Here is a 27895-nt window from a genome sequence, read left to right on the forward strand (position 1 = left end):
GAAGTTGTGTCCTTTCCCATGAGATACAGATGGATTTGGCTGAATTAGACTAGGAAAACTTGATCCTAAGAACCTTGTAATCCAAAATGTAAAAAGCTAGAGAATATAGGAAATAATTTTGCAACTTTTCACAGTTGCAAATTGGATGACGTCTGGAAGTGTCCCCATTGGCTAATCTAAATTGCATTCTGAGCTGCTCTAAGCATTCATCACTTGCCAAGGATTAATGTAACCACAGATTACAAAGGGGAGCAATTCAGTGCTTCCTTGGTAAAGAGAAAACAAGTTTTCCGTTCCTCCATTTTATCTCTTGGCCACTTCCACTGGAACAAATACTGATTGTGATTAAGCCTAAACCAGGAACTTTCAAAACCAGAAAGTCCTGATAATTAATAGAAATTAGCTTTGAAGATAGTACTTACGCATTGCTTGGTGCACGGTCTAGGTGCATACTTGTTACACAGATACACAGCTACACACAATCTGTCTTGTGGGGTCAGGCTAAGAAATGGAGTGCTTTATTGTACTCAGCAAATCATGTCATCGTCATCGAGGGATTAAGGCTGGTTAGGCAGAAAGAGAGCTGAAAAACACAGAAGCCAGGGGCAGCCCTGGGGCTGAGGGCGGGAAGAGGAGGAGGAGGAGAGGGAGGAGGAGGAAGGCGGCTGCTTGGCTGCCCTCCTCGCCGCCTGCAAAGCTGCTGGCCTCTCGCGTCCCCATGGCCAGGAGCAAGGCCACCCTCCGCACATGGCTGAGCTGCCCCGGGCTGCTGGCCTGGTTCTTGCTGGGCTTTCTTGCGGGTGAGTACGGAGACACAGGGGCTCAGCCCACAGCCTTTGCCCTCTGCAGATACTTATGTGCAACCCCTGTTGTGATTAACTCCCCATCAGGGAGCTTTTACTGCTTTTTAGGGACGCTATGAAATACTTGTCCCGTTGTTTTTCTAAGAGGTTGTTTAGCAATTTTGGTCTGCAGGGAGTGAGGACTATAACAGCTGCGTGCTTCAGCCCAGGATGAGCCCTGGTGAATTGATAGCTTCCCATAACAGGCAGGCAGACATTCAAAGAGGAGAGATTAAGAGGAGAGTTTGAGAATTCTGTGACTGCAAAACCTCCAGGATTATTTTTTTATTTGTATTTCCTGATTTTTACTGAAGATCTATTTAAATGCTCCTATTCAGTTGCTATTTTAGAAATTAAGGGCAGAGCGTAGAGGAGGAGTTTTGACTGACAGCCAAGAATGGAGTTGCTGAATTTTTCATCATGTACGATGAACTGTACTAGAACATTAGATTCTTTTCTGCAGTCACTTGCAGCATTTGATTTTAAGTCTAAAATTGCATGTCTGCATCTGTCCTTTTTAAACTTGTGTTGTAGCACACACCTAAGGCTAAAGCATGACAGAAAAATCCATGAGGGCTATTAAATATAAAAAAACATTAGTTTGATTTAGAAGATTCCTGAGCTGCAAATTTCTGATGCTTGTGCTATTCTTAAACATTTCCCCGAACAACATCTTTTCGCCATGCTCCAAAACAGGATGCTGGGCATGATGGACCTTTGGTCTAATCCAGTATCACTGTTATGTTCAGACTGTTACTACAATTGCATTTAAGTCTAACAGGTCATATAGACTGTGCATGTGACAGCACATATACTTGGCTTTATTATGACAATTTTCCCAGTTTGGGGTTTTCTAGCTATAATAATAATAAAAGGATTTGTTGTTTGGGGGTTTTTTTAAGACAAATTCATATAGTTGATATAGTCTCTCCTTTCAGATTTATGGCTACTGAAAAATCCTTAACTTTTTAAAACTGACTTGGGTCATAGTTAACTTTATTCCTTTAATTATTAAATAGACTAACCCCACCCTTCCCCAAATCTGTAACTACTATAATGCTGGCAGGGTGGCTGTTGAGTTGTAGACCTTCACTTTAACTATGCTTACACACATATTTTTAAATATATGTATAAATTAAATACGGGAATTTCATCATGAGTATCAGGACTTCAATCCTCACACTGGAGACAGTTAATTGAGCATTTAAACTTTAGTTTAAAATTAATGAGAGATTAATCTGCCTTAAAAGGGGACTGTATTTAGCAAAGATTTAGGGTGTGTTGTTTGAATTCTGTCACTTTTTTGGCAATTCAGTCAATTAAGTATATTTTATTTTTCTGCTTGATTTCTATGTTTGAACCAGCAAACACTGACAGAGGGTGCTCTAAGCCCTGTTCATTCTCGTGGTTTTAATGAGACTTTAGTACTTTAGGTTGCATGTGGACTCAAATAGGTGAGGACTGGGGTTCTTGCTAAGCAGGAAGCTTTTCAAATGTGTTTCAGGATGGTTTACGAAACCGACTGAAAAAACCCCCAAGTCTTCAGATGTCTATCAAAATGTGCGACAGAAACTTGTGGCTGAAATGAAAGCAGAAAACATCAAGCAATTCCTTCGGTAAGCCCTGTGCATCTTGGTTTTTGAATAATTTTATCACTCAAAAAAGCCAGAAAGTGGTAACATCAGCTCCAAGGAACAGCCTTTGAAAGCAGAGCTGTTAAAATGCTTTTGAAGTATTTGGTTTGTACAGAATGTCTGGGGGAAGGAGAAGGGAGAGACTCACAACCCTTCCATTCCCCCTGTCCCCATTTTTGAAGTTACCTTTTTGGAGTGGTTGTACTGTTAAGTGTACTTCCCTCAAGCTGCATTACTGTCAGTGCTTATCATGCTTTTTTATTATGATTTTCCATAGTCTTGATTTAGTGCAGTATAAGTGTCTGGTTGTTCCTCACAAGTGTCTGAAGTTCTAACATTGGATAACTTCACTTTGTCTCAGACTGAGATGATTTTACTTTATTTGGGATACACTGACTGCTATTAATTACATTCGATCGATTGATAATCTGTCCAGTGTCTCCTTAAACTTTGAGTTTGAGCAGCTAGTCTAAGTAGAAAATTAATATATTAAATGTAGCATTAAAAATGCTGCAAAGTTTGCATGTATACTTACAACTGATAATTCCTTTAGTGTGGCCAGATCCCATTGTACCCTGTCTTCTGTTTCAGAAGATGAAAAGCCCTATCCATGTGCAGTGTGTGTGTATGGTTGGTTAAGTCTTGCATGATGTAATTGTTATTAAATATTCTTTTTTGCATCCTAGTGCATCCATGTGGTTCTTTCAAGACATCTAAAATGCTAGGGATATAGAAATACTCTCTTGTTTTGCTGTGTATTCCACTGGAAATGAAAAGAAAACATTATTGTATGTATTTATATCTTCAACAGAGGAACAAATATATTCACAGAAAAATTAAATATCTCTGCTTAGTAACATGTTGGTATTTAGCATGTAAGTCAGCAGCTGCATCACAAACATCAAAGGATTACTGACAAATTTGATTTCTCTACAATTATTCTAAACCTGAAAGGTTTCATTTCTAACATCAATTAGCTTTTTAAGTCTCTAGGCTTTATCTTATTTTGTATTTGTTGCTCTCAGTAGATTGGAGAGTTCCTGAAGATTATGTTTGAGTGAGAGTCTAGGCAACACAGAGATTGATGACAGTATAAAATAGCTTTGTAATTATGCTAAAGTTTCTTGGCCATAGGGTATTAATGGTATCTATCTGGTTTATCTGCTTGCTTTGATGATAGGCCAAATGCTTCACACTATTTTGGGTTTTTTTCCTAAATTCAAATAAAAAGCAGGAACTGCAGAAAAATTATATTAATACACTATCCAGAAAGTTTTTTAAAAGCATAAAAAATGTGAACTTGAGAATTTTGATCCATATTCTTAGTTTTTCAGACTACTAAATCTGCTTTTATGAAGTGGGGAAAACAAACTATGAGTCTCAGAAAATGCAGACACTTTGACCTTAGCATTTCCTCTGGAAAGAATGAAACTGGAAGTGAAAAATTGAAAAAAGGCATCATGTGTTGTTCAGTATATTTTTCCTTAGGGCATTTGTAGTATTTAAACTAGAGTACTTAAGGAATTAACAGGTACTTAAAATACTCTAGAGAATTAAAGCGCAAGAAGAGACAGGCAACAAGCTTTGGCAAAGGTTGCTTCCAGACCTCGGTGCATACCTGCACAGTTTAAAGAAAAGGAAAGACAACAGCCAAGAACAGAAGGTTGTGGTTTACTTAGCGAATCGAGATGGATTCAAATCTAGGGGGCCAGGTGGGATTCACAGGAAAGACCTGGATGTAATGTTAGGCTGCTGTCTATGAGAAGTTCTGGTGATTGAAAGACATCCCTGGTGGCTGAAAAAAGGCTGATGTGCCCATCTTTAAGTAAGGCAAGGACAACACGGGGGGACTGTGGGCTGGTCAGCTTCACTTCAGTCCCTGGAAGGGTGACCAAACATCCTTCTCGAATCTGTTTCCAAACACATGAAGGACACAAAGATAGTTAGGAACAGTCAGCATTTCTTTACTAGTTGTTTATATGATCAACATGATGGCCTTCTGTGAGGAAGTGACTGGCTACGTGGATGAGTGGAGACATTACAGTGGCTGTAACATCCTTGACTTTAACAAGGCTTTGGACGTCGTCTCCTGCAACATTCCCATTTGGAAGCTGAGGAAGTGCATGCTGAAGAACAAGCTGTTACATGGGTTGAAAATAGTCTGAACTGACATGTTGAAGTGGTACTAATCATGGTATTTGGTACCACTAATTAATGGTAATTAATGGTATCTGACATAATGGGGCAGCCATTAACAAGTAGCCTGTTGGGAATTCGAAGGCGGTGCTTAGTACCCGGCTGGCTGATCAGCGTTCACCATAACTCATTTGTTCAGTGGACCAAACAAATTGTAGACAGATTTGTGTAGGGTAGCCCAGAAGGGTTGGGTATTGTTTCTGACTATTTATCACCATTATGTGTTATATCTGATCTGGATGTAAATGTTAAGAAGGCTTTGATTATTCAAGCTTTTGATTAAGAAAAAAAAGAACAAATCTGTGCAGGTAATGTGACGTAATGATTTTCAAGTTAAACTTCTTAGTACGATATGCCAACAATGTACAAACCCATCATCAGATACCAGAATTATTTGGAGGGCTTCTTTCTGAATGTGTAGCTTTTCTGTATCTATTTCTGCTCCTTGCATACTGTTCATACTCTTTTGCTGAATGTCTTTGACACTGATTTTCATTGCTTATGTGTAGATGTGGCTATTTCTATTATGCAAAGAGAAAGGTTCAGCTGACTTATCTTAAGGCCTCAAGAAAGATCCTCTGCTCTGACTACATTTTGTGCTTATCCTGTTGCAGACTCTGATAAACAAACATGTTATACAGCTCACACTTTAACCATAAGACCTTACTTTCCATGCATGTGGCTTGACGATAAGCTTTATACACACTGATCCTTGTTCACTATTGTGCCTCTCTGCATTTGCTGCTTACTAGCAATTTTCTGTTTTATTCTAGCTCGTTTACCAAGTTGCCTCACCTCGCAGGAACTGAACAGAATCTTCTTCTTGCCAAACAAATTGAAGGCCAGTGGAAGGAATTTGGACTGGATTCAGTAGAACTCGTTCATTATGATGTGCTTCTTTCATACCCAAATGAAACGCAGCCAAACTACATCTCAGTAATTGATGATCAAGGGAATGAGGTGATCTTTTTAATGATTAAACTATATTTATTTAAGACTTCTTTAAAGAAACAGTGTCTTCCTCTGTTCCGCCACCCAGTCATACCAGCATGTGCTTTATAATATGATAAAAAATCCAGCATGGTGCAATTAGTCTCTTTAAGAATCCTTATTAGACCTCTTTTCCAAGTATTTATCCAGTTAGTGACCCTTGTTAGACCTCTCTTCCAAGTACCTATCCAATCTCTGCTTGAACATCTGTACAATTTTTGCTTCCACAACATGCTGAGGTAAGGAATGCCACAGAGATACTGCCCACTGTATGAAGTACTACCTCCTTTTATTTGATCTGAACCTGATCCTACTGGCTTTCTATGGTGTCTCCTAAATAATAATGAACATTCGGTCTATAGTCACCTTCTCCATTTTGTACACACAGGGGAATAAAGAAGTAGGTGTAAAATCTGACAAGGAGCCTGAGTGACTAGAGGAGATGGGACTGCTAGAGGAGATGGGACTGCTAGAGAAGCATCATAGCACATAGGTAGGGATGAAGAGCCCTGGCAGAAACTAAGGAATATGTGCTCGGGGGTGACATGAGCTTAGAGGTGAAAGAATGGAGAAATTCTTCCAGAAACCCCATAACAATCTCTCAGCTATAATCTCACAAAGTGACAAAAAGTGGACATGAATCTTGAGGCAACATGAGTGTTACAATAGATAGTGATAAAAGGCAGCACATTTAACTGGAGCATAACTAGCAAAGAGGTGAAGAGAAGAGTAATAATACAGGTGGAAGTAATCACAAAAAATACCTGTGTTGGCATGGATGAACTATGTGTCTTTTTATTGCCACCACCTCTTGGCAATTTTCAGCTACTTCTTTGCTTAGGTTCAGGCAGTGACTGATGAGCATCTTCTGACAAATGATCTACCTCTCTGTATTCATATCTGCATTCTGTTACAAAAATTCAGCTATGTATCCCTAGCCGTTTTTTTGTTTAAACTTATGCGTGCTGGTTAGAATTGTATTTTTTGCTAACAATTTATGTAATCTAGCATATCATTTGCAATAACCAAGCTTAGTGTACAAACTTGTGCCTGGAGGTAGAGTGTCTGATCAAAGACTTCTCTTATTTATTGATAGATTTTCAATACATCATTGTTTGAACCACCTCCACAGGGGTATGAAAATGTTACTGATATACTACCACCATATAATGCTTTTTCAGCACAAGGAGTGCCAGAGGTAAGAAAAAAGATTATGTAAGAGTATTATTAGCTGAAGTCATATTTTGTGAAACACTTGCTGGGATGGATTGCTCCAACTTCTCAAAATATTTGTTGTAGTAGTTTTAATTAACCATTAGTATAAGAGAACACTTAAGGACAGGTAGGCCACATATTGTGTGAAGGTTAGAAGTCTCCTATTACAAAAAAAAGCTTTCTCAAATTGCTAGAACTCTGAATCACATAATAAGTGAAAAGCTTTTATCTTTATGGAAAATGTTGGATACATCTCAGATTACTCCACATTACTCAACCATACAGAGAGGAGTTGCTTAAGTCTTAAGTAGAAATAGCAACATATAAATCAAATTGGAAGGTATTTTGGATTAAGTGAATGTCTTCAGAGGCTACAAAAGTCCTTCAATCTGATAATTCATCATGGGGGAACAAGTCAGGGACATCACTGCATTGCATAAATGAAATCATAATAGCGAGTGTTTGCATATGCAAGGAATACCACTATTTTTTCATGGCCACAGAATTTTGTCAGTTTAGCAAAGTACATTGATTTAGGTTCCAAACTCAGTTTATAGGGCTGCTGTTAAGTGCAGGATAATATAGAAAGGTCAGCAGTTTGACCCAAGGCTTCCTATAGAATATTATGTATATCTTTTGCTATCGTTTTTATGGGCACTGGATCTCACTTGTAGAAATGCAAAAAAATAACTGTATCATACACAGTGAATAAAACTGTTTAGTTCTGAAATCAGATATTGTGTTTGTTGAATGACCAGTTGCCATGAAACTGCTTTTCTTTTTCTGTGCAGGCAGATCTGGTATATGTGAATTATGGCCGTACTGAAGATTTTTTTAAGCTGGAGCGTGAAATGGGAATTAACTGTACAGGAAAGATTGTCATTGCCAGATATGGGAAAATCTTCAGAGGAAACAAAGTAAGGGTTGTGTTTTCTTTTTTCCTCTGTGGGTCAGACACTGCTCATGATAGAGCCAGTGGGAGATAACGAGGGCTGTAAATTGGAACATAAGAGCGTAAGGAAGTCTGCAATGTATCTATTGTGACTGCATTCTAAGAATAACTTTAAAACAATAAAAACAGAAGAATGTATTAATCTCCCGAGACTGAGATGATGGCAAACTCCTTAGACAGTTCTTGCAAGAGATTAGTTTAGGGAACTGAGTCGTTTGTAGACCCAAGGGTTTTAGTAGCTTTCATCCATAGAACGGCAGTACTTTGAAGAAGTAAGTATTTGACAAGGAGCACAGAGACTGAATAACTAACTCTTCTGACTTTAGACAACAACTCTTACAAAACTGATGATAGTGGGACAGTGGGGATAGTGGTCAGTATTTGTGCCTCAGTTTTATGTCCTGTGCTTTATTTCATAGCCTTGAGGTATGACTAAAGGTGTGACACAAATAACGAACATGCTGTATTTCACTGTGGTTTGTTCTGCTGAGTCTGTGGTCATTTTCACTCTTCCATATATACAACTTCTAAAGCTACTTCCCCATGGAAGTAAATTGCAACATTCAGGTTTATTACTGCATTAAAAAAAAAAAAAAACCCAACAAAGCATTTCCTAAAAGCAAATAATTTCACAGGTTAAAAACGCCATATTAGCAGGAGCCCGAGGGATCATACTTTATTCAGACCCTGCTGACTACTGTGCCCCAGGAGTAGATCGCTATCCAGATGGCTGGAACCTTCCAGGTGGAGGAGCCCAGCGTGGGAATGTGTTAAACCTGAATGGAGCTGGGGACCCTCTAACACCAGGTTATCCTGCAAAAGGTGAGTGAAAGATCTGTACCCTGGGACATCAAGTACTTTATAAACTGGTGCTGAAAGTTATTGTGGCACTAGAAATTCATCCATTTTCAGTACAGATGCAAAGAAAAAAGCTGCTTAAAATTATTTTTAGCAGTAGTTAATTTTCCTATTGCAGACTAAGATCTACCTGTATGTCATTTCAACTGGTTGCTTTTGAGTTAGGCAGGGAAAGTAAGGTTTTAGGAAAATCTCTTTGTATGATCTCAGCCTTGTAACTCTTAGAAAAGCAGGACGGGTGAGTTTACAGACTATGAAGCAGCAGAAAATGGCTGAAAATTTATAGTCATTTTTAAATATCTGTGTTTCTCAAGAGGACCAGTTTAAACTAGATTATAGTCTACCATCAAAGAGGAGTAATAGCTTTGCTTGGAGGTATGTTTCCTGGCTGATCCTAAATTCCAAGCACAAAAACAGTTTAAAATCCTCTTTACAGGGAGTAAAATTTCTGTAGTAAAAATAACAGTAGCCTGGAGTCTTTCCAAACTTGGCACCATGAGCTTGTCTTGTCCTTGTAGGCATCCTGAACTCAGTCTGAACTAAGATGCCTACCAGTCCTGTCTGCTGATGGGATGGGAATACAGAGGTGCTTCTGGCTTGTGTGACCATTTTGAGGGGCATAAGACAACATAAGACAACAACCTTCTGAAAAAATAGGATAGATTGTGTGTGTCTGGCCCACCAGATTCAGAGAGACATTGACTGTCTTCAGCATAGGTAAATGCATCTGTGGATGTCTTCTGCAGCTTGCCCACAGGCTGCACAGGGGCCATCTTCACCTCACACACCAGCTTGGTATTCCCACAGTCACCTTTGAGGAGATTTAATAGTATGGATGGGCAGCAAATCTAACCTTGCATCAAATGTGGGGATTTCTGTTACACAGCTGTGCAGATACACTATTGGGTTTGTGGTTCTGTCATTACATTTTGGTTTCCTAGAAGCAGTATCTAAGAAATGATATAAGAATTAAAAAATTCATGCATGCTCATGGCTACTGTATGGCTGCACTGTTCAAAAGTATTTCCAGTTTGGTGAAAGTTGCTAAGAACACTATAAACTTAACATTTTGTTCTGGTTTCTCAGAGTACACTTTCAGGTATAAAGTTAATGAAGGTGTAGGGATTCCCAAAATCCCAGTTCATCCCATTGGATATCATGATGCAGAAGTATTATTATGGTGAGTATACATCAGTCCTCCTCACCAGAAGTCAGTATTCACAAATGTGCAGCAAAATTTTTTATACTATGGTGGTAAAACCTATGCTATTACTTGTATTTATTACACTTTTGTAGTAGTGTGTGCTTCAGAAAATGTGGGAAATTCAAAGCAATCTGTTTCTGGCATAATTTTTTTAGGAATTTTGTAAACTCACCTTGTTTTAGGTGCAGTAATCATTAAGGGAATTTAAGGTTTTAGCCTACTGGTCAACTACATTTGTCTTGGTTTTCACTGAACAGTGCAATGGGAGGACCTGCAGCTCCAGACAGCAGCTGGAAGGGAAGTCTTAATGTGTCTTACAACATAGGGCCAGGATTTGCAGACAACTCTTCTACAAGGTCTGTTTTAACACTTGCCTATTTATAAAATATTGCAAAAAAAAAAAAAATCTCAGCAAGAAAAAGACTGTGAAACAGTACATCTAGAGATATTCTGGAGAAATTTACTTCCTTCTCAATGGGCAACACTTGGTGATAATTATTAGAATTTGAAAATAAATTATCAAAACTATGGTTTTGCTCAGTGTCCCCAGTGTCAATGGATAGATTCAGAGGGTATAGGTCCAGCTCTGTCATTCCAACTTTAATCCTTACTTTAAGGTTCAGACATTGTTTCACTGGTCCTTTTCAAAATGTCTATAGTAAGTAGACATTTTTTAATACTGTTGGATTAACCCTAAACTTCCTCCTCACTTCAAGTTTGGTCTTTCTTTTCTGTTTCTGATGACCAAGGGGACAATAGGACAGCTAGCTTGTACCAGTCCAACAGGGAAGGACTGACAATTCAGTAGTTCTCTTCTACGTATGTTTCCCTTGTCCACTGGAAGCGTTCCAGGGTTTCTGTGAACTTAGAGCTGTAAAGTGTGGCAATGATTTGGGAGTCCATCAACTGTTCCCCAAAGCTGGTAGGCACCATGATTGAAAACCCTGAAGAATAGCAGGACGGAAGAGCCCTAAGCACATACATCTTACTAATTTGTCTGGGAGGAACTGGCCTTTGACCAGTTAGATTAGCAATAGTATGTTTGCGGTTTACATTTTTTCAGCTCTAACACAGAAATACAACTGTCCAGGTCTTCAGCACTAACAGAGTCACTCTCCAGCAGACCAAGTCACGTAAAAATTGCATTTGGTGATCAGGGATTTGACTGGCTGTCAGGGACTGTCATAGCATTCTTCCTTGTTTATAACTGGTAAGCTGTAATAGATAAAGCTGAAGATCACTTTTCTCTCACTTTTTCATGTAAAAATACTTTCAGTTTATGTGAGAGATTATTCTGTGAGGACTGGTAGCGTATCGCAATGAACAGTGTGTAAAAATTGTGTATCACTATCACTGCTCCACCTCTGGCAAAACAAGAGTATGTCTGAATATATAATTTTATAAAGACTTCATTGATCATTATTCTTTCCTGCTCTGCTTTAACACTAGCTGAAAATTAATAAAGTAAGAATAAATGAATAAGAAAGCGTATTTGACATAATTAAGGTGCTGTTTGGAATGTCTTGAAGAGCAACAGTGAGAAAAGAAACAATATGATTCATCCACAAAACATATACATGGGACATATTTTTGAATGCACTTTATAACATCTTCCTACTTGATAGGCTAACAGTTTTTGTAAATACGGCTAATCCTACATATACTTTTTTCTCAGAGTAGCTCCATATCAAAATGAACCTTCTGAGTCTAGGTAGAAAGTCACTTGCACATGGAAAGTGTGCAAGTATATGCAAGCTGAAGGCGCTGGTATCAGTAATTTTCTAGGCAAAGATCCAGTAGCTGTCCTGAAGTAGGTTTTGATTTTGACAGCTATGCAGATTTGCTGCTGAAAAGATAACTTCAAATGTGAAACTCCTGGGGTTTTGCCAGACACAAAAAAAGCATTGTTTGATGCTTTGTTTATTCTACAGGTTAAGAGGGGCTGAATACTACATTATTTTTAGCTCTCCTAATACTTGAATTTCCTTCCTTTTTATAAAATTTCACAGCGGATTTTACTGGGAGGGGGTGGGATGGAGGATTGACAAATCTTGATCACTTAGATCTGCTGTCCTAAACAGAGATTTCAGTTTATTCCTGGATGAATATTTCTAATGACCTTCTCTCCAAGTTCTATCTTATTACATGGAATTGTGCTAGAAACCCAAAGTGTGCTCTTTATAAAAATAAGTATATCCACAACTATAATTTTGGTCAAAATGTAAATGTATTTTTAATTACTGTATATGCTTCTCAGTTTACTCCTCTAATACACAATTATCCGATTGATTCCCATAAATAACAATTCAATAAATTCTGTAAATGTTTGAAAGTTTATAGATTGGCCCACTTCATAGGGTTGTTTCTAAGGCATCTTTCTGTTAGCAGGTTAACCTGAAATAAAAAATGGGACACTGATACAACATGACAGGTTAGACCAGTGCTGAACACACAAAACAGAACAGAAGCACAAACTTTCTGGCTTACAAGTTATTAACATTGACTTTTTATTGCCTTCTCAGTCAGAAATCGTTACTCCATAGTGCTTTTCATTTCAGAAAAGTCAGAATGCATGTTCATACAAACAATGAAATAACACGAATTTACAACGTCATTGGCATACTCAGAGGAGCTGTGGAACCAGGTGAGCATCAGGTGCTTGATGATTTTAATTCCTTCTTTATTTTGCGTTTGGTGAAATTGTTCTCATGTTGCAAGAAACTTCAAGTTTTTTAGGTAGCCAGATAATATGGAATCTGAGAAACCCTTAATAGTTGTCCTGTCCCTCCCATCACACTGTTTTTCATTGGCATTCCCAAGAATATATTTGAATGGGAATGCTAGAATGGTAGATGTCAGAGAATTTTTTTATAACGCCTGTCATTTTACAGTAAGTTCCCCCTTACATCATTCATACATTTTGCCTTTGCAAACATTAACACAATGCAAAGTACAGAAAACTAGTGATGATTTGGGACCTCGACATACTATTGTTGATAGTAGCAGGTCATATATATGAAAGACTTTTAAGTGGAAAAATATGTATAAAATATTTCTTGTCTTCATATATATTCTTCAGTAGAGTAAGTGAATGATTGCAGATTACCTTAAAAAATAAATTTGTAGCACTGGTATTAAACTTCATATTTTGTTTGGCACAAGTAGGTATGCAATCAAAGGAAATACAGGTAACCTAAATGCATTTTTAATTAAAGATTGATATTGTGCGTTTGTTTCCAGACAGATATATTATTTTAGGAGGTCATAGAGACTCTTGGGTATTTGGTGGTATCGATCCAACTACAGGTGCAGCTGTTCTGCAAGAGATTGTACGGAGTTTTGGTAAAATGAAGATGGAAGGTAACTTACTTATTATAGACATAAAATGATGGATATGGTGGTGACATATAACAGCAGCTTTGAGGAACTGTGTTGAATGTTCCTATAAGTAGTTTTGTTGATTTAACTTTTCATCTCTACAGAAAGTTGTATTTTTCATTATGAAAGATGCAAATTCATTGAAGAGATGCATATGTAGCATTGCATCTTAGCTGGCTGAATTTATTCCCTCACGTCTCTCATCAGTGTAATAGTACCCTCTTAGTTGTGTGGAATGAAATTACTGCATTAGGAAGAAATGCCTCTGCAATAATATGTTCCTCTAAGGAGTTTAGAGAGGATTTTTTTTACTGCTATATCAATTAAGTGCTATTTTTTTAAAGTGATTTAAATTAACTGTGGTGATCTTTCACTAGACTTTTTAACTTTCAGTTGAATTTTCAAATTAAACTATGTGATTGCAGGTTGGAGACCTAAGCGAACTATTATTTTTGCTAGCTGGGATGCAGAAGAATTTGGATTATTGGGTTCCACAGAATGGGCTGAGGTAAATAAAAAAAAGTGTAAAGAAAGCAAAACTTGAAAGTCTGTTGCAGGCAGCTGCAGTACCAAGTGGCATCTATACCTAGATGCAGTCAATATCTTCAAGGTAAAACTGGAGCACAACAGGCTCCTTCAGGTGCTGTGAGGCCCTCATATATTTATAAAAATTACCTACCTAACTTCTTACAACATAAGTGCACTAACTCTTCTAAGATTTAAAAATCTACTTTGATTCAAAGCTAATGTCCCTCAGTGGTCTCTATGTGGAAATCTATCCCTTCATTTAACAGAATGATAGCATTTTATGTAACCTAAATTGGTTTATTTTCTAACTTTCTATTTGAGAAATTCCTTAGTTTCGATAAACTAAAGTCCAGGTCATGTAAACACAGCATGTTCATTATTTGTGTCACACCTTTAGTCATACCTCAAGGCTATGAAATAAAGCAGAGGACATAAAACTGAGGCACAAAAACTGACCACATGTACCTGTGATCCATAAGCACACCAAGCCCTTTGTGTGGAAATTAATCCTCTTGGGCAAATGAAAGTGTAGGTAAGCTATGAGTGAATAGTTCCGAATTCCTGTGAAACTTCTAGTACTGTAGAGTCTCAGAGGCAGGACAATCGATTAATTCTGTAGTGGGTTCCCTGACTATATTCCTGCCTGATAGAAAGATGTTGGAAAATTCAGAAGTGAAGTTCTGAATGTTCTTCTCTTCCTGTCCCTGTTGGGCATGTTCAGTTCTTAACCCTGTAAGTGGATTTGTTCAGCCCCGGCAAGAAATATAGGTCTTGCAAGAGTTTTCATTGCTTTGTCTGTAAAATCCAAATTAGAAATAGAGCAGGCAGAAAATTGTCTGATGAAACACATTTCTGCTGAACTATGTCAATTTATTAGTACTGAATGGTTTAACAGAAATGTGTTGTCTTGTTCTTCTGTTAGAATTTTATTTACAAGGTTATATTTAGATATGTGGATAGAGCTTTCTAAATCTGTAAAATAAAATATTTTAATCTTTTATTTGAGTTTATTGGCATGTATTTCCGTAAACCACAAAATTACATAGCAAAATGACACGTCAGAGGAGGGAACAAACCAGAAATATGCTCCCAAACACCAAAGGGATTCCATCATTCTTCTGTTAACAAAGCTGAGATTTCTATTCCTTTGGATTTGCACTAATTCTTTTTCCACTAAACTGTTTGGCTTCCAGCTGCAATAGACTCTCTGCATCTTACTGTTGGTTTATGGGACATTAGATGAAGAAAGCATCATTTAAATTATCTTTAAAATCATTTACTGAGAGATTTTAAAGAGTTGACATTAAAGTTTCATCCCACCTGAACTCCACTGGTAACAAAAGTATACAGTACATAAAACTTTATTTGTGATTTCTTTGTCTATGTATCTGTGCACATATTTAGATGCTATCAAGAAAAAACAATTGTTTTAACTATGATGAATATAAAACAATGACACTTAAAAGATTAATTTCTCTTGAGCAAGTCATGAATAAATTAGGAGTTCTTTTTGTGTTTGATTTGTTCACATATTGCTACTGCTGTTCTGTAATGTTTTTTGTTTAATAATTTAATATTTAGTCATCTATCATCCATTATTTCATGAAACGGCAGCTCTACTAGGTTAGAAAGCCATGAGCACAATTCATATTTGAACCTCAATGTTTTTATATTATTCTTTTCTTGCTTCATCTTGGTAGTGTGCATTCCTACTCTTTGACACCTAAATTAGATTCAGTTTCTCTAGAGACATTCCTCACAGCTTACATTCACGTTTTCTGCAGCTGCCAGATCTGTCATGTAGTAAATCTTGAGGAAAATTAACCCATGATATTCACTGTCTTCTGTGTAAGAAAAAGACTGTGCAACTGTGGCAACATCCTTTTGTTACATAGACAATCTCCGTTGCTCATAAATGAAGGAATCTCTTTATGTTGCAAATATGCTTTTGCATATATGCAAGGCCTCATGTATGCATATACAGGCTTGCTCCCTCCCTTCATATTCTTTTGCAGAATCTCCTCCACTGTTTGTTTTAAAGATATTAATTTTGTTATGAAGTTATCAATTACCAATTCAATTTTTAGTTCACATGACTTACAAATGATTAGTTGGGTTATAAAATGAATGAATCAAGTAACAATTACTAACCTAATTAGAATATCTATCACAAACCCAAGACTTAGTAAAAAACCACTTACTGATCAGAATATCAATTTCAAACATAATTACCAGTTTGCAAAAAATTAAACAAGTGTGTGTATATATTTAGCATGAAAGCAATGCTTGGTTGACTCAAAACAGTCAGTCAAATTCATTTTAATAGGAAATGTCAGTGCTTTGACTTATCCCTTTTTGAAATGGAAGAGTGTAGAAATGACAGCAACATGAATAACTAAGGATGAAAATTGTGGAGGAATTCTGGCTGACCTCACAGTCACGTGTTGCGTGTTCAAAAAGCACTGCAAGTGCAGAGTTAAAACACATGTATAACCTTCATTTACCCTGTTACAATGGTGTTCAGTAATTTTCCTGTTCCATCTTGCTCCTGTGTGGTGCAGCAGGCAGCACCTACATTTTGTGGATGTTTTACACAACAAATTAAGTCCCAGAAAGCAGGAGTGCTTTTCATGTGCCCAGATTATTGACCCTTCCTCAAACATTAATATAATTAGTTACTTATCTACTATGCTACTTATCCTGACTGGGTTCTTAAAGGTAATGCTGTAAAAAACAGTGCGCTTACTTAACATGCTCTTGACTAAATGACACTAATTGAAAGTGATAATTACACTTTTACAACCCCAGGAAAATGCCAGAGTCCTCCAGGAACGGGCAGTTGCTTACATCAACACAGATTCTTCTATAGAAGGTGTGTCTTTTATTTTTAAACTCACTTTACTTCACAGATGTCAATTTTAATAGTTCACTGTGTATTATTTAAAGCATCCAGAGCTGGCAAACATAAGATAGATAATGTGATGTTCAAAATAAGTGTGGCAAATGCAGAATTAAGTGGAGAGAGAGAACAATTTAAATTCTCATGTTGCTTTCGTGTTGCAAATAGTGCCATCCATGAGCTGCAGCCCACGTGCCTGGAGTCCAGAATGTCTCCTCTGGAGGAGTTTAGTATTCTGTGCTAATGAACTGAGCAGGCTGAATGTGAAACTCTCTCTTAACTGCATTAGCTTTAATTTACAATTACACTTTTAATATATAACAGACTTCTCCTTGTTCTGCCTGCGGCTCCATCTCCTTTCCCTGTGGAATTATAATATTTTAGGACACTAATTTATTACAATCTTAAGATAATTTGTGTCGAGGCCTTAGGCTTACATTTTGTGGGGCTGGGACCCGTTTTGGTGCTTTGGGCCAGTGTGGTCACCTTTGTTCATTGATATGAGCAGGGAGAATATGCAGGCAGTTACATATGTATTATGGCAGGGCTCTTCTAGAAAAACAAGCGCTGAAGAGTGTTTCACAAAAAAACTGATCCACCATTATCCAATTTACTATGCCCTTCAGATTATGAGAAGAGTCTGCCATACAGGAATGCTGCTTAGAAACTGGGCGTTGAATTTTGGGCCCAATACTATGACCTAAATCACAAAAATCCTTCTTAAATTATACTGAACTTTATTACGGAAGGACTTCATTTACTGTTGTCTGTGCTGAAATAATGGTCAGTAGAGTCCTGTGAAGCTGTCCTGCATCATAACCTCAGTTATTTACGGCATTGCTCTTCCCATGTTAAACCCAACTTATTTGGGCTTACTGTGTGTGAATAAAATGGATATCAACAGGCATATTTAAGAACTCTTTTTATTCCTGTCAGCTGAAAATTTTGTCTGTCACAAAAGGATTGGAAAGAAAGAAAAGCCAAACCCAGTTTCTAAATGCTCAGTTGGAGTTGGAGTATAGGGAGGGTTAGAGCTGTTCCTTCAATTATGCAGCCTACATGCTGTGTAAAAAGTAGAGCAGAATTTCACGCCTAGAAGATCTCACGAATGAAATAATAGCTTTACAACTGCTTCATATTCTCAGCATGGATTGTAACACATATTTTTTTAGTTGGTTTGCAGCCAACATGCTGCTGCCTTAACAATTTTCTTCTAAATCTTGATTTTTCAAACATATCTCTTGCTTTATGCATTAAGAAAATGTGAAAGCAAAACCACTGGAAAAGAAATATGTAATAAGGAAAAGAACACCATATTCAGTGTACTGTTTTAAGTATCTTGGACATCTTTCACCTGACTGAGCATTAAAATCCCCTGTAGAGCCATAGCATCCAGGTACTCTGCCAATTATTTTGTTTATCATCATATATTCTCCACAGCGCTTCTTATGCCACGTTTTGGACAGCAAATTATTTCTATTCATTGTCCTTTAGAAATGAAAAGAAGAATAGTGGGTCATCCTTTTGAGCATTTTTGTGACTTTAATTTCCAGTTCTCAAATATAGACTCTCCTTGGAAACATCATTAACATTATCTAGTGGGTTTTTCCATCATCATGGGGTTTTCTGTAATTGTCAGTCTAGTCCTCTTGTTAGTACACATTGTGCAAAGGATGACCCAAAGGTCTAAAGCCATATCAAAACCTAACAGCTGTGTAATCTGTCAGCTCATGTTTTATTATGTCCCAGCCTTCTCATCCCTCTTCCCCTCTTTGTTGTTGTCGTCTGTATTTGAGGGCAGAGGTGTTTGCCCAGCTGCTGTCCGGTGGCTGTAGTCTATAGAGAAGACTGCTTTACATTCCTACCTGCCTCAAAAGCAGTGATAGTTTCTTTTGGATGGGGCTATTGCTGCTGTAACTGACAACTTCGGTATGAGATACTTACCTAGCTCAACATAGCCAGCAGGTAATGTGGAAATCTCATGGGCGTAAAGTGTAGAAGCCACAGCGTGGTGGTAAAAGGGGAAGTTTAGGAGACAGTAGGTCAAAACATTACTCTGCATCTTTGTTGCCTCCTGTTTGGATAAGACTTCTGAAATATAAAATGCCAAATGTCTTGCAAGTCTCTTACTCAGAAGATGGCCTGTCTTTCAGATACAGTCTGCAAAAACAAAAGTACTCTTTATGATAAGAGAAGAAGCTGCATTGAACGATTTCTTAAAACATCTTGCAGGGAATATGTCTTTCCTCCTGCACAGTTCCTGCATGCACTAACTTTATTTTTAACATCCTACAAAAAGTAGGATGTTACCATTGCCTTCTGTTTAACACAAGCTTCAGGGAGTGTATGAGCGACAAGGGCTTGTAACTAATGAGGGATAGTTAGGCCTATTTTAGAACTATGGGAAGGCTTAACTACATTACTGCGTGTGTACTATAACCAATGCATCATTGTCATGTAGTAGCAGCAGCTTATACAATGTGACCAGGTAGTCTATTTCTGCACATATTCTGAGGCAAGATCTAAATTCTTGCCTTGGAGTCAAGAAGTTTGTCTAAGAAAGGACTGCAGGGCTTAATCCATTAAGAAGATAATGCCACTGGTACGTGAAGCGAAAATTTCCATGTCTTTTTGTTTCATTTTCAGGTAACTACACGTTAAGAGTTGACTGCACCCCTCTTCTCTACAAACTGGTGTATAATCTGACAAAAGAGGTACCAAATCAGAGTGTCTACTGCTTGTGAATTTCTAAGAATGTAAAACTCCAAGTTTATTGGATAAAATTGGATTATTGAATAATATTGGATTTATCTTATTGCCGTGCTGGGAAAATCTTGATCCCACCAAAATCAATAGCAAAATATCCCATCAGTGGTACACAGTCCAGGCTCATAGTTCCTTAGTATTCTTAGAAAGGTTGAAATGTGTCACTGACATAAGTGGAATATTATTTGCAATATATAGTAAAGATAATAACAATAAAAACAAGATAATAAAACACTTGAGCAAGAACAATTCTCTAAAGTGATAAGCATTCAGGGAAATAAATTGCGTTTTACATTTCCGTTTCATGTGCAAAAGAGAATCTATTCATTTTCACATTGGCTACCTCCATTTTCTCTCTGTCTGTTCCTGCTGAATCTCCTTCATATCTCACTGAGCCCCTGAAATACTGTGATAAATATTGAAGGATTGAGTGGGTTTTGTAACAGGCCGGATGTATGGATTTGCATGATTACAAGTGGTCTAATCATATCTCCTTTGCTTTCATCTCTCAGGATGAATTATCATAAGGCTGAAAGATTGTGATCCGTTAAAGCATGAAACTTCATTGGCCATATGAGGAGTTAACCAGATTAGGCACCTAGCATGAGCCATTGTCACTATCCTCAGATCTGGATTCATCTCAGTTAACAGAAGACATCTCTCTCTGACTTAAGCAATGTAGGCTCCCTTTAAAGGCAATTGGTAGAAATAGGTACCTTTAGGATGAGATTCTTTTGACCAAATGTGGTTGTCTACTCTTGTACAGACAGAACTCACAAACTATTTTTCCCCCCTGATATTAAGAGGGCCCAGGTGACTTGGTCCAGTCTAAAAACTTGCACTGTAATGGCACTTGGTAGGATGACTCCAGCTACTAGTTTCCCATTCCACTAGATGCATTCATCCTGAGTTATTTTCAAATGCAGTACACTTTGTTTTAACACTGGAAATGCCATGGTTTGAATGTGGGGTGGTTTATCTGTGTTATTCCCGTGTTTTTCGTTTCTTTTCTACATTTTATTTTCTTATCAACTTTTTCTATCTTACTCTTTCTTCCTTGTGGGGGAAGAAGCTATGCTTGTTCAAACATTAGCTGTGACACTTCACACACTGAAGGGCACTCTGGTTTGCGTATAAAAATTTCCATGTCCCTAGTGCTGCAAGGCTCTGGATAAAATAATTTACTTTCTGTCTGCAGCAAGCCACTTACCCAGGGATACATTTTTCTGCAAAAGATAAACAAAGTAAAAAAATGCTCTGGGCTAAAAATAGTACCTCACTCTTGATCTTAAGTCAACTATTCAACTGTTGCTGGGTTTGAGTAGAAAACTTCCATTAAAGTACCATACGAAGTACTTGAGACTGGCTGTTTTGAAAATTTTCCTATTCAGTGTTATTTAAGCTTTTAACAGTAGAAGCATAATGTAGACAATAGAAAATCTGACAACTACTCCATAATTCCATGCTGTCTCCCTGCTAAAAAGCTCCTGGAAGTACATTATATTCATCCATATTCTTCATAGCTCCATTTATAAGGGGGATTATTTTATGGTAGAGAGTTGTTAGCGAAAAGTCTGACTATTTCTTGAAGCTCCTTAAAGCCACTGTTGGAACATCTTAGATTTTTTTTTTTCTTGTTAGCTCGTTATAGACAAAACCCACAACTACTTTTTCTTTTCTGTTGTTCCACAGAGCAGGATTCTGCAACAACGTTCTGTCTCTCTGCTGTTCTCTGCTTTCTGTACACAGTCAAAGAGCATTTTCCCCAGTTTTATCATTTTGTCTCTGTCCAAAGAATCTAATCTGAAATCCTTTTTTTCTTTTTACTTATTTTTTTTCCTCTGTCTCACTAAATAAATTTGAGATGCTCCTTGCCACATTTGTCTAGAGGAGTGTTTTCCTCTTTTTTTGCTGTTAAACCTGGGACGGCCTCTCATCCCTGGAAGTGTTCAAGGCCAGGTAGGATGGGGCTTAGAGCAACCTGGTCTAGTGGAAGGCATCCCTGCCCATGGCAGGGGGGTTGGAACCAGGTGATCTTTAAGGTCCCTTCCAACCCAAACCATTCTATGATTCTGTTCTATGATTCTATGATCTTTTTGAAAAACAAAATCATGGTTCAGTTTTTACAGTGATTCAACATTGTAGTTTTCATTTCTGAACCATCTTTCATCTACCAGTGTTGAAGGGCCACTAGTGACCTCCAGTGATCCATAAATCACAGGCTGTGAAACCTTTCTCCAGAACACTTACACTCTTTTGAACTTTTCTGTAAGATCATTCATAAAGATTGTTGGAATTTTCCCAAGGAAAAAGATGTTTTGATGGACTCCTGGAAAGAAGTCAGGGATACCAAAGGGTGTTTGCTGAAGAACCACTTCTAGCTAGGACACCATTTTTGTTGGCATAGAAACATGTATACAGATGACTGATGGATCGTGTAGAAATGTGGCACATCTTTTACTTGGCTCACTGCTTCTAGTATCACAGAATAAAATTCACTTAAGGGTTCAAATATCTTTGTTCTCGAGGTCTCTAAAAATTCCAGTGAATTGGCTTAGGAGAAGAGGGAGAAAAACTAAAGCAACAGCTAGAAAAGGGAAGCTCTGTTTGGCAGAGGTATCTGCTTAATTTTCTTTTTTTATTATTCTCTTCACTTGCATTTAGGTAGCCTCTTATAAAGATAAACAAAGACTACAATTTGTACCTTTGCTAATCAGTTGTGTCTTTTCCACTAATCTGAAAAAAAACCCCTAATTTCTGTAAGGGCTAGAAGGTTAAGGCAGAGTGATTATATTCTTTGTTTTGTTATTTCAACTGCAGTGCATTTGGATTTGGATGACAATGGGAAGCTAAATGTACAGATCAAAGCCTCAACCCATTAAATCTTTGCATATCCTGGTTGTTAGTTCCTTGAACAGGAATAGTGAGAGGTCCTGTGCACCTCAGGAGTGTCACAACCCAGACTGGACAGACCAGGGAGTCGTGTTTAATTCGAAATTCCCTCGGGCTAAATTAAGGTGAAACGACACCAAATGATCAGTTAAAGATTTTATTTATGACACAAGCAAACTGAACTGGGGAGGCGTGGTAGTAGGTGGCAGGGTTTCTCAAAACAGGAATTGGCATAAGACTACTTCTGTAAACCGTGTAACCATATACATCAAATCAGGGAATAAGGAGATCCCTCCCGTTGAGTCACGAGGTTCAGAGCAGACCCCCTTGCTTTCCAGACTCCTCCTCAGAGAAGGGTCTAGGGGCGGCTGGATCTACTCTTAGTCTCAGACTTGGTCAATGGTTTATATCTTGAAACGGATGAGGTGTAGAAATTGTGGAAAAGGAAAAGGAAAGAGAGAAGAAGACAGAGAGAGAGAAAGGAAGAGAGAAAGATTTCACCGGTCCTGGGTCCAGCGCTGGTTCAGTCAACCGAAAGGTCCAGTTCCAGTGGGCTTGCGCACCCAGGGCTTCAGTTGGTGTCCTTTTATCATCCTTGCCCCTCCTTTGGGCGGGTACCTGAACTCTCAGGCTAATGAGCAGTTTGTGAGCCTTTGGGCTTGAGGGTCGTTTGTGGAGTAACTTCTCCTTCCCTGCAGACATGGCCATTGTTTGATCTTTGTATCAGAACAGGGAGCTGAGCACCCTCCAGCATGCCCTCCCCCTCCTGTTGCTGATGTCTGAGCTGATGGGCTTTTCTCCTTGGCTCCTTGCTGTGCAGGGTTTATCTTTAAGCAGAACTTGCCCCACCACAATGTTTGAGACATTAACTCTTTCAGTCTCTGACAAAGAGTCCTAGTTAATTCTTGGAAACAGCGTAAATGGTACCAAAATGTTCCCTATGCTTTGCATTAGGCTTTTGCGTGGGATTGAATTTCATTCAGGAAGCCCAGTATGTGAGAGAACATTAGGGCAGGTGATTATGCATGTCCAAAATAAATCTGTTTCTGTTCATATTAAAGAGTCCAACATCCAACTATCCAACATTGCAAGATGTCTTTGCTCTTGTTTTTCAGTGAGCCACTTCTCACCAAAAAAATGTAGCATACACATGAAGTGTCATCTTTCAAGGAGTTCTGCATTTAAGTGTGGTCCTCAGCATACAGATGGAACATTGAGCTGTTGACAGTCTTTTTTGGTCCTGCTCTACTGCTAGGCTTTAGACAATTGATCACCACCAGCCAGCATCTGCAATAGTTGAACTCCAATTCCCCTGTTCTGATCATCACTTCTTACTTTGTATTTATACTTAAAGAACTCTGCATCATCCCTTGAGGTAGCAGTAAGCTTATGCCGATTCTAGATTTGGAACTAAGCCAGACCAAATAGTATGTTTTATTAGGCTCTCGTGTTGTATTAAAAAACTGGCCAATGGTTTTTACATGACCAGAGCTGTCAGAATAACATCTCTGCCAGAGCATGGAGTACTTTTACTACCATATGTCAGAGTTCAGCTTGCACTTATTAATGTGCCATTTTCAATTTAGCCCTAGAACTTGACTAAAGTGCCCTGAAAATGACAGCAGCCAAGCAGTTACTTCACAAAGTTGTTATTTTTCTGCTAACTGGTGATGTACTCTCAGAGGTCAGAACTCTCTGGATTTTCAATTTGGAGTCTGTATATTTTTCAATGCAGGATTTAAGTCTCAACAATGCTGTGGGACCATGCATCTAGCCATGAACGTTTATGCTTTGTATTTTGGGGGGACAAAAAAAAAAAAAATCCCAATCCTCTGCACTTCATAACCAATCTTACATTTAAAGGACCACGTCTACTAAAGATCGTTTAAGTGTAGATGGAGACCAGGGCCAGAGTCTTGATTTATTTTTACCTCTGCCACAGATTTTCTAAGAGCTTTGATCAACTAATTTTATACTCTTTCATAGTTTTCCTGGCTGTATGATGGCTGTACTAATACTTACCTTTTCTATCCTGGTTACATAGCTTTTTGATTTTTTTTAAGGTAGTGGTGGAACCTACATTTGTACATACAGTGTCTTGCACAATGGTTCTCCAGTCTTGGTTGAGTCCCCTTGGCACTGCTGTAATATAATTGATGACTGGTTTTGACCCTTCCTTCTAGCACAATTCTTTTCTACCCTTCCTATAGAAAAAGCAGTCAAATTTCAGGCTCAGCCTGTTGAAAGAATATTGCTGCTGTGCGGGGCAAACCTCCACAGGGTTAGGGCCGTCATCTCCCCTTGCCTGCTGAAAGGAAAGCAGCTGGGGCATCCTGGCTGCTGGAGGAGCTCCATAGTGTTACCTATGCTGTTGTGTGTGTACATACACAGTGCTATAAGGTGGTAAGAAGTCCTAGAAATGCCCACGATCCACTTCCCCCAGAAGTGGATGAGCTCCATGTAGTGTCCTTGAGCTTTTAACCTGCTCTTACCACTGTCTGTGGTTGGTTCCAACTACCTGTGAGATGCTTTTCGTGGTTGGGATCCATAAATGTATGTGACAAATGTAAATAGTGTATGTGTACTTCCCTGCATGCAGCAATGCCGTTTAAGAATGATGCAGATGATAGCTGTAAAGGTCTCCTTTGATAATGAATTGAGTTAGAGGTACTTCCAAAGAGAATATAATATTTTCCTCTGCAGATTTTAAGCCCTGATGAGAGTTATGAAAATAAGTCTCTTTATGAGAGTTGGCTTGAGAAAGATCCTGCAACTGAAAATAATAGCTATCCCCGGTAAGTTGTTAATCTGTTTTTCTTTTCCAATATTTTCATCATATCATAGCATGGCTACTCTCCAGAATTTTTCAAGATGTGCTATTGATGATAGCAATACAAAACCTTTTAGTACAAGGTGACTCTCTAGCAATATCTTTTAAAGCAATATAAAATAAAATTTTATGACTTTTTTTTTAATGATGGTGACATCTATGCCTGCTGTAAAATGAAACCTCACACATTTTAAAGGCCTTTTATTAGTAGAAAAGCAATTTGGAAAGCAATCAAAAAAGAGTAAGGTGGGGAAAGAGTTCAAAATATAGTTTAGTCACCCTACTAGACGAGATAATATCAAAATTGTTAGGATAAGCAAATGCTCAGTTGAAAGAAACTGCCTAGAGTGGTAATCAAAAAGCTTTCATGATACTTGTTCTTTGTTTATACAATGGATGTAAATGTAATACATTACAAATCTATATCTGAGTGTATTAAAACTTCATATTTGAAGATATTAAAACTCCAAAACACTGTTTGAGCTTGTGACTCGTAGGGCTAAATCGTATTCACAATGTGGCATTACTCATGTAAGATAAATAGAACTGCCCCTTTGTGCAATTTGACCAAAATGTTCTGCGTGTATTACCCTATCTTTCAGGCCCAGGTAAGATGCGTTTCTAGATTCATTAGACTCACTGAAACGTTTTCCTTTTGAAAAAGCTACCAGATCTGATCTTTCTTAGTTGATACAAAGAGTTCCTTGCAGAATTTTATACTAACAGAAGAAATTTAGCTGGAACAGAAGAAACTTTTTTCTTTTTTAGCCAAGAAACAACAATTATTCACCAGGCTAGACATATAAACTTAAAACTTAATATAAAATTTAAATATATCTTTGAAAATACTTAGAATATTACATCCGTCTTTATTAGAATTTTCTTTTCCTCTGTCTTGCCACACCTACCCAGCAGATGGCAATATTTACTTGTAAGTAACAATGCTAATTGTGTCCTGCAGTGGAAATTATTTATCAGTCTTTGATTCTACTGTGGAATATGCTAAGTATATAAACACATCTGTCTTTACATATATTGCTGCCCAATTCATATTAGTTTGGAAATAGATGATCAATGTTTTAAGATTGCAGAGACGTATCTGATACAATTTTATGGGTCTCGTGCATAACGTGCACATTCTTTTTAAATGTAGTCAGTGTCACAATCAGCATTGCTACCTTTAAAAGATCTTCCTGGAAATATCAGATACTGAATTAGTGTGGTGGAATAAAATTGGTTAATTAAGCTTGCCACTTAGCTTGTCTCTGATCTTACTATTGTCCCTGATGTGCCCTCCAGAAGAACTGACCTCCATTTCTTTGAAAAATCTGCATTTTGCATTAATTACTACCATACTATACAGTAAGTGGTCTCACTAAGATGTTCTCTTTTCTACATGTAGAATAAACAAACTGGGATCAGGCAGTGATTTTGAAGCTTACTTTCAGCGACTGGGAATTGCATCAGGCAGAGTCCGTTATACCAAGAACAGGGTAAGTCTTCCAGATTGCTTGAAGAAGTTTGGTAGTGCTGAGCAGTCATCTTTTAAAAGCATTTATACATGATTAATAAAAAAGCTTCAAAGAGTCTTTGACTCATTTGTGTATCAGTGCCATTTCATAGTTCAGCAAGAAACCTAAATGGTTGGAGAATACAACATGTTACAGTGATGTGTATATTCTATAGGCTTTCAACTTCACAGAAAGGTATTTATAGAATCTGACTGGAGGTGTATATTTCATTCCACCATACTATTAGTAGGCCCCTTAATATACAAATTTTCCTTGATTCTGTTCAGAAATAACTACACAAGATAAAAAGGGGCCACGATCAGGGACTTCTGCTATCCAAAACCCCAAAGTATTTTCACTTTTAGTGAAGGCAATCTGTGTACAACAGAACTGAAGGCAGGTCTGTGTAGACAAAGAAGGAAGCCTGCTCACTTAATCTTGTGCAACAGTCCATCGATTCAGGTTATTTTAGTTTCTTAAAATGAACACACAAAAATGGAAAGATAGTACATTGTGTTTTGTAGCAAATAGCTTTTTTGATTTGGAAACTGTGCAAAACATCATAGTCATTAAGTGATCAATACATCCCTTAACTGCAGTTAGAATACAGGGCACTGACAAATTTGCTTGCTCTTTTTCAGAAAGCAGACAAATTCAGCAATTATCCTGTTTATCACACTGTGTATGAGACCTTTGAGTTAGTGGAAAAATTTTATGACCCCACCTTCAAGAAACAGCTAACAATTGCACAGTTACGAGGCAAACTGGTTTATGAACTGGCAGATTCCCAGGTCATTCCATTCGACTGTAGAGATTATGGAGAAGCCTTAAAAGGATATAGCAATAGAATTTATAAATTGGCCAAGAAACATGAAGAACAGCTGAAACGTTACAAAGTATCATTTGGTGAGTAACAGCCACAAGACTATTTCTTAAGTGCATTAATTAGAATCATGCAGGGACACATTACATCTGTTATAGCACTGAAAATGAATTCCTTACTTTCCTCTTTCAATTCTGCCATCATAATAACGAGCCTCTATTTTTTTTTTCTAAACATAACACAGGTTTAACACATTATTGTCTAGATGAGAGGATTATAACAATTTTCATGCATATTATTAATTATGGGAATATTACAGTGCTCATGGACAGTCAGGGACCTCAAATGCAGAACAAAGAGATATATCAGCCTGCTTC

General features: G+C 37.8%; 1 protein-coding gene across 3 annotated transcripts in view; it reads left to right on the forward strand.

Annotated features, from left to right (window-relative positions):
* The first annotated feature begins 475 nt into the window (after window positions 1-475).
* Window positions 476-27895, forward strand: part of LOC128153243 (N-acetylated-alpha-linked acidic dipeptidase 2-like) — a 36333-nt gene continuing 8913 nt past the window's right edge. Inside the window, exons 1-16 of one of the 3 annotated variants that reach the window (XM_052812300.1) lie at window positions 476-800; window positions 2347-2458; window positions 5446-5632; window positions 6759-6860; window positions 7669-7794; window positions 8465-8651; window positions 9774-9867; window positions 10149-10247; window positions 12450-12535; window positions 13132-13251; window positions 13695-13777; window positions 16606-16669; window positions 19343-19410; window positions 25058-25149; window positions 26587-26677; window positions 27337-27601. In XM_052812300.1, coding sequence (XP_052668260.1) covers window positions 719-800; window positions 2347-2458; window positions 5446-5632; window positions 6759-6860; window positions 7669-7794; window positions 8465-8651; window positions 9774-9867; window positions 10149-10247; window positions 12450-12535; window positions 13132-13251; window positions 13695-13777; window positions 16606-16669; window positions 19343-19410; window positions 25058-25149; window positions 26587-26677; window positions 27337-27601 — 1858 coding nt within the window. In that variant the 5' untranslated portion in view covers window positions 476-718. Of the gene's footprint in view, window positions 801-2346; window positions 2459-5445; window positions 5633-6758; window positions 6861-7668; window positions 7795-8464; window positions 8652-9773; window positions 9868-10148; window positions 10248-12449; window positions 12536-13131; window positions 13252-13694; window positions 13778-16605; window positions 16670-19342; window positions 19411-25057; window positions 25150-26586; window positions 26678-27336; window positions 27602-27895 lie in introns of those variants that run through there. The other 2 variants (XM_052812299.1, XM_052812301.1) reach the window with 2 other exon arrangements.

The sequence above is a fragment of the Harpia harpyja genome, chromosome 17 (assembly GCF_026419915.1).
Source record: "Harpia harpyja isolate bHarHar1 chromosome 17, bHarHar1 primary haplotype, whole genome shotgun sequence".
In the NCBI taxonomy this organism is placed as follows: Eukaryota; Metazoa; Chordata; class Aves; order Accipitriformes; family Accipitridae; genus Harpia; species Harpia harpyja.